Source organism: Panthera onca, chromosome E2, assembly GCF_046562875.1.
Source record: "Panthera onca isolate mPanOnc1 chromosome E2, mPanOnc1 haplotype 2, whole genome shotgun sequence".
Classification (NCBI taxonomy): domain Eukaryota; kingdom Metazoa; phylum Chordata; class Mammalia; order Carnivora; family Felidae; genus Panthera; species Panthera onca.
The window spans coordinates 12,587,252-12,594,595 of NC_138353.1; the positions used below are offsets into that span (position 1 = coordinate 12,587,252).

Consider the following 7,344-nt stretch of genomic DNA (forward strand, 5'->3'; position numbering starts at 1 on the left):
GAGAGGAGAATGGAGGTGGAAAAACGACATTTAGACCTTAGGAGCTTGTGACGGTAAAGCATCCTAGCTCTGGAAGCAGCTCGGCCCATTAATGCCTCCAATTTGTTCAGCTTCTCTGTAGCTGTGTCCTTGCAGAGTCCGTTCTCCTGACTCGAAACCTGGCCGTGTGTTTTGCCTAACCACAGGAACAACAGCAAACGCGATAAAGCAGGGGCTTAGAAAGGGCTCACATACAGGGGTTCCTCTCTCACCGCCCTTGGAATCCCTTCCACCACTGGGACACCAAGTCCAGGCTAACCTGCTGGGTGAGTAGAGGCCAGGTGACCCAGTCAGCCTTGACACCCCCACCGCCAGCCAGCCAACCCTCCGAAACCGAGCTGCCAAGCCGACAGGAGCCGCACCCAGCAGAAGAACCACCCAGCTGATCCCAGACCAAATTGCAGAATCATGAGCTAAATAAAAGGTGATTGTTCAAAGCAACGAAGTTTTGGAGTGGTTCGATGTATAAAGATACAGCCAAAGGGGCGCCTGGGTGGCGCAGTCGGTTGAGCGTCCGACTTCAGCCAGGTCACGATCTCGCGGTCTGTGAGTTCGAGCCCCGCGTCGGGCTCTGGGCTGATGGCTCGGAGCCTGGAGCCTGTTTCCGATTCTGTGTCTCCCTCTCTCTCTGCCCCTCCCCCGTTCATGCTCTGTCTCTGTCCCAAAAATAAATAAAAAACGTTGAAAAAAAAAATTAAAAAAAAAAAAGATACAGCCAAAGATCACCGATGCGGGCCTGTTCCCTCTGTGCTGTGGTCCCTTCTCCCCCTCAACACGACCCGGTGATCAAATCTTAAGCTCTGCCACTTTGTAGTTGCGTGTAACATCCCGCGTCTGAGCCTCAGATTCTTCTGAAAACAGGGCCGAGAATAACAGTCCCTATATCACAGGGAGTCTTTATGAAGAGAAAATGAGAAACACCTGCTAGGGGGCCGTGGCAGCTTCGTGCCTTTTACAAGATATGTCCACACTGGGGAGCGACTTCCTAGCCCCCCGTGGGGCTTGGGGGCCATGTGATTAGCTCCATCCCATGAGTTGTGTCAAGTCATTTCTGGGTCACGGCATTTAATCACCCGTGTGAGACTTTTCCGGTGCACAGAAATCAGCAACGCTCGAGCTGGAGGATGCTCTATGATTACCACGAGCAGAACACCCCGTGGACAGTGCTAGACATGGAGGGTCGGGGGGAAGCGACTATTTGTGAGTGGGGACTTGTTCGACAAATCCTACTCTTCTCCCTCCCACCGGAAGGGTAGTACACCTCCTTGCCTGGTTGATGTTGGCTTTGACCACAGGATTGCCTTCAATCAGTGGAATGTTAGCACACCTGACCTCAGCAGGGGCTTTTAATGCACTTGGTTACTGTGCTCCTGTGCCTGCTGTCAGAGCGTTAGCCAGGGAGCCATTGATCCCAGAATTTGAATCCTCCCCAACTGGAGCCAAACCAGCTAATACACGGCCAGAAGCAGAGCTACCCCAGCCACCCACAAACCCTCAGCAAGAAGAATGCTTGTTGTTTATGGCTCGGTTTGGGGATGGTTTGTTACACAGCGTTACTCCAGCATTAGTCGACTAATACAACTTGGTTGCTTTAAACCACTGAAATTAGGGACTTGCGTGTTACTGCAGCATACTGATTGATGACAATGCTTAGCACCTTCCAGGTAATGGGCACTCATTAAGAAGCAGCTGTTCCGATGATTATTACTTACAGATGTATCGTTTCCAGAACCGACATTGTCATAAAGGTGCCAGGCACTGCACTAAGTGCTTTTTTTGCTTTTCTTTCATTTGATGCAACAACCCAATGAGGTTATTACTATTAATACCCACGTTTTGCAGATATGAAAACGGGCAAAAAGAGGGAGAGGGTTAATCAGGAGAGGTGATCATGGACTCTGGGGTCTGACCCTCCCTAGAGGTTTGCCCCAAAACAAATGGCCACACAACCCGTGCCTCAGTTTGTTCATCTGTAAAATGGGGATAGTAATATCAAGTTCACACAGTCGTTGGGGTTATGAAATGAGGTACAGCACGGAGAACACTGCACAGGGGCCCAGCGGGGAGGAATCCTGTAATAAATGGTGGGATCTTCTCTCCCTTCCTTGCAAAGAGAGGGTTTGCAAGGGTTAAGACCCCTGCTTTCTGCACCCTCGCTTCCTGAGATGCATCACATCACAAGAACTCGGGCTTGCTTTGTTAACCTGTTTAATTTATAGGCACATGGGCAGGTGTAGACTGAGGGCAAAGGGAGACTTCAAGCCACATAATCCTCAGCTCTTTACTCCGCCCTGCTAGGGGCCTGGCGGGCTGGAAGGCAGTCTGCTCGGCGGAGGAAGTACAGATAAGAGGCTGAAGGCACCTGCGCCCCGGCCTTGGCGAAGCAGGCACTCTCCGTAGCACAGCCCCGAGTGGCAAATTTGGGGGTGATGAGACCTGGGAAGGGGGTTTCAGAATGGAGTCGGCCCCTAACTCCTCCTTCCTCATGACCCCGTCCTCCCTCCCCCACCCCTGTCCTCACCCAGTAACCTGGAGCCACTATCTCCCCTAGAGCCTGGAAGTATGGGCCTCCAGTTCTGGGGCCCCTGCCCCCTCTAGAGATCCGGGTTCCCCTCACCGGCCTGCACGTTGCCAGCGAAGTAGACGCAGTGGGTTTCCTGGCCAACGCAGCGGGCTGCCTGGGTCCCGGGGCATGTCTCCTGAAAGGGCGCGATGCAGGCCGGGCACTGGAGGCCGTTCTCCGTACGATTGTTCTGGGGAGCTGGGGATGAGTGGCGCGTGAGAAGCAGGGGGACGACTCAACCCTTCCCTCACCTCACAACACCCCTCGGAACACGGGTTGCCAATGGATGACGGACACTGCATTTGGCCGTAAGGAAACAGGGTCGCAGCAAGCAAGTTGCCCCGATGAGGGGCAGAGCACACACCGCGGGCTCTTGGGGCGAGCTGGAAGCGACTCCCGATGCGGGGCTGGCACTTACGGGGCACCGAGCCCTGGTTGCAGCCGTCGCTCTGGCAGCAGCGCGTGTTGGACACCATGTAGTCCTTGGGGCCCATCGTGGTGGACACGAATCCCGAGTAGCAGTCGCTGTACTTCATGCAGGCCTTGTAGGTGTTCACCGCGTGGCGGCCCTCTGAAGGATGCGGGACAGGAAGGGAGGGCTCCGGCAGCGCCCGCTGACCCCGCTCTGGCGTGGACCCCGGCCTCGGGGTCTCTCCCAACCCCCGCCACTGCCTAGAGTGGTCTCTTCCGGCGCCCCAAAGCCATGCCCCTTGAGCTACCTGGGATCTGGTCTGGAGTCGTTTATTAGGTGACGCCCCCCCCCCCCCCGCCCCCCCGCCGCCCCATTATCCTAGCCCCCAGCCTGGAGGGTCTCTTTCAGCTCCCCACTGCCAAGCCTGACTTGGGCCCTTCCGCCCAGCCCCATTCTGCCATCCTCCAAGGGTCCCTGCCCCAAAGCGTCTTTGGCTACCCCCATGCTTGTGTGAAACTGTCTCTTCCAGTCCTCTTCACCTTCGCCCTCCCTCCCACCTTCCAAATCCCTTCCAACAAACCCTGGGAGGCCGCCCAACCCCTACCCTGCAACACCCATATCCTCTAAAGTGGTCTCTCGCCTCCCTCCCTGGCTACCCCCAGCCTTGCCTGCAGTGGTCTCTTCCAGTCTTCGTGGCCTTCCCCCTCCCCACCGTGTGGTGGTCTCTTCCATTCAAATCCAAGGATTTTCCTCTTCACCCCCGAAGGGCTTTTCCCACCTTCCTCTCCCTCCAACCTCAGGGTCTGATCTCCCTCGTGTATGCCTGGGGTGGTCTCTTCAAGCCCTTCGGGTCCTTTGGCCCACCTGCCAACGCCACCACCCTCTGTCTCACCCTCCTTACACGCACACCCCACACCGGTCGGGGTGGCTTCTTCCTACCCTCCTGGCGGCCTTCATCTCCTGCCCCAGCCCCATCCTCTCTCCTCAGCTTTGAATCAACACTCCATCGCTCCCCTTCTCCCCAACCTTCCTCAGGTCTGGGACGGTCGCTTCCATTAAAGTCATGCCTTCTCCCATGTCACCCATCTGCCTCCGGCTCTCTATCTCTACCTTTCTTCCTGACGATTTGCTCCATACTTCAGGGTTATCTTTCCTCTCCTGCCTGGCACGGTCCCTTTTATGTCTCTTCCTCTACCTTGGTGTCATATCACCTCCTCCCGTCAGGAATGGTCCCTTTCCCAGGTGCCTGGGTGGCTCAGTCGGTTAAGATTCCCACTTCAGCTCAGGTCATGATCTCACGGTTGGTGAGTTCAAGCCCCTGTCGGGCTCTGTGCTGACAGTTCAGAGCCTGGAGCCTGCTTCGGATTCTGTGTCTCCCTCTCTCTCTGTCCCTCCCCCGCTCGTGCTCTGTCTCTTTCTCTCTCAAAGGTAAATAGACATTAAAAGAAGAAGAAGAAGAAGAAGAAGAAGAAGAAGAAGAAGAAGAAGAAGAAGAAGGAAAGAAAGAAAAAAAAGGAATGGTCCCTTCCAGCCCGCACCACCCCAGCCATCCCCTGGTATTTTGGACGGTTCCTCCCTCTCACCCAAAGCGGTCAACCTGATCACATTCTTCCAGACCCACCCCAGCCTCTTCTCTTCGATTCCCCCTCCCCTTCCATTCTACCTCCTGCCTATTACTTACCCCTCACCAGTTCTGTTCCCCTGTGTCCTTTCCTTTCCTCACCCCCTCCTGCCTAAGAAAGTCTCTATATCTGCCCCCCACCCACCGTCTAATATTTTGGAGAGTCCCCTTTTCAGAAATCCCTGACAACAATGGCTCCCATCATCCCATTGACTTCGCTTTTTTCCACCCACCACCTCAAGACAGTCTTTCCCTCTTCCCTGACCTCCCACCACCAGAACCGTGACCGTGACGGTCCCTCCCTGATGTGGCGCTATCTTCTACCCTTGAAGGCACAACCCCCTCCCCAGGGCGGGACGCCAGGCTGTCATACTTGTGCAGGACTCCCCCACCACGACCACGCATGCGTCCTTGCCGGCCTCGCAAGCCTTCATTTTTCCGCTGCACGTGGGCCCGGAGCCCCTGCACACTTCACAGCTCAGTGGGCACCCTGCGGTGTAGAGAGCCAGGCTGTAGTCATGAGGGGTGTGGTCAGCGGAGCACGGGTTTGACTTCCGAGTCCAGAGGGAGATGGAGGCACAGGGGACCGGGTTTGGAGTCCTGAGGGAGGAGGGACAGGTGTCTCTCTAATTGCTCATGGGTGGGGCACTGACCGCTGTCCAGGGAAATGTCCACTGCTCTGGCTGGGACGCGGTGGTGATGCCAGCAAAGCTGCTTCCACGGGCGGGAAGCGACTCCACCAGGGAGCCTGTTTACCTAATTATAAGGCTGGGGACTTGGGATGCTAGGGACTCCTGAGAAAGCTCGGGGACAGGGAGGGATCCTGGCGAAGGTTTCCATGGGCTTTGGGAAGCTTCAGGTCCAGCTGTTTCTTGGACGCAAGACCAGATGTAGGTCTTGGAGGTGGCAGGAGCTCAGGCAGGGGAACCCGAGGCTGGGGTCTTCATCCCAGATCAAGAAGGGAGAGTCAGGACCAGGAGGGCTGAGGGCATGGACTCCTTGGTCCTAAAAGAAGACACAACTCGGGGCCCAGACACCTACCTGGGTCCTGGGAAAGGTGGGGCTTGTTAGAACTCCTGAATCTAAGGGAGGAGGGGCTGGGGGTCTGAATTCTGTAGAGTCCAGGGACAAAGGAAGTCTGTCCTCCATGCCTTCTTCCCATGTTTTTTTTTTTTTTTTTTTTTTTAGATTTCCATTTCTAATCATGCTCTCATCCAATTTCCTAGATTCATATGTCTTATTTCAAGGCCCTGCCTGGGGGGGGGGGGGATAGAGGATTCGGAGCCCCCCCAAGCTCCCCCAGGGAGTCGACCACATGAGCTTCTCCTTTGGGGCCCCAGGCTTTCTCTTCCTTTAGCCTCTGCCTTCACCATGAGTCTGCATTCCCAGGACACCTCCACTCTCCCCCTCAAGGACCGTGCTGAGTGCTCTCTCTCACGGTCCTCATGGTCCACACCCCTTCTCACTTACCCAGACCTAGGAGGGTGCAGAGCAGAGTGAAGGCCAGCAAGAAGGTCCCCGGTTTCATGGAAGCCCTCATGATGAGTGAACCTGCAGTCCTGGGTCCCCAGCCCTTATAGGGAACTGAGGAGGGGCGGGTCTGTATCCACCTTCACCCTGGGGTGAGAAATAGCTGAGGTAAGATCTCAGGGCGGGCCTTCGTGGCTCTGGGTTGGGGATATGGAACCAGAATTCAAAAGGGACATGGGCATTTCATGCTCAGCCCCCTGCTCCACAGGGACCCCAGGAATCTGGGCTTCTAGCCCCCTCTTCCATCAGGACCCAGAAGGTCACTTTCCTGTTTTCTCACATTCTCATGGCCCTTCTCCCCACCCCCCCACCCCCCCCCCCCCGCCTTTTTTTTTTTCTGGCCTGAAGCCCAAGGTCAGAGTTGGGTCACTTGATTTCCTGTAGGTGTAGAGTGGCTGCTAGGAGGACTGAGATCCCCTCTCTTCTCTCTCTTTCCAAGGAGTTACCCAGCGTGGGCGAGGCCCTACCTGGGAGCGCCCAGCATGTCCCGGCTCGTTCTGCGGGGGCCTGGGCGCCCTGTTTCTCTTCCTTCTTCGTGTGCTTGGCTCATATTCCCTGTCTTGTGTTTGGGCTGTCCCCAGCTCTGATCCTGCCTGGGGCTGCACCCCTAGGTCTCACAGGGACCAAACAGAGGGATGCCTGTCAGCGGTCAGGGGCGGGTGTGGTAGGCGACAGATGCCCACAGGTCACATATTGGAAAACTGAGGCATGGGTGGAAGCACTCTAGGCTCCGTGTGTGGATCTGGTTTGAATGCGTGCTTTGTGTCTTATGTAGGTCCTTGACGCACTCTCTCTTGGCCTCGGGCATAACCCTGGAGAGATCGGAGATTTTGTTCGCGTGTGTGTGTGTGTGTGTGTGCGCGCGCGCGCGCATGGTGTGAGGGTAGCAGGGAAGAGCGTAACCGCAGGAACTGGTGGAGAGGAGCCCGCTGAGGTAGGCTCCAGACTCCCTAAGAAAATCGACTCAGGTTTGCGCCCTCTAGATTTCTAAGCCTTCGGTTTGGGCGGTGACTGCATTGTCCAATGAGAATGGCAAATTTCTTCTAGGGGCCAATCCCGGAGGCCGCTCCTGTTGCCAGGCGCCCAGAAAGCAAGGAGTGAACGTCACCGGGAGGAGGGGCTAGAGAGTGGTGAGGCCGGGGAGAGGCGGGGCTTAGAGGAAAGCCGGTTGCTAGGGGA

At 56.2% G+C, this 7,344-nt stretch overlaps 1 protein-coding gene across 1 annotated transcript; it reads right to left on the reverse strand.

The window, feature by feature from the left end:
• Nucleotides 1–2,217: 2,217 nt before the first annotated feature.
• PINLYP (phospholipase A2 inhibitor and LY6/PLAUR domain containing) lies at nt 2,218–7,167 on the reverse strand. The gene is made up of 6 exons (XM_060651334.3): nt 6,633–7,167; nt 6,106–6,252; nt 5,009–5,125; nt 3,021–3,173; nt 2,657–2,800; nt 2,218–2,475 (listed from the first exon to the last, which is right to left on the reverse strand). Exons 2-6 carry the CDS (start codon nt 6,173–6,175, stop codon nt 2,321–2,323), a joined length of 639 nt encoding a protein of 212 aa, XP_060507317.1. The 5' UTR covers nt 6,176–6,252; nt 6,633–7,167; the 3' UTR covers nt 2,218–2,320.
• Nucleotides 7,168–7,344: the final 177 nt, after the last annotated feature.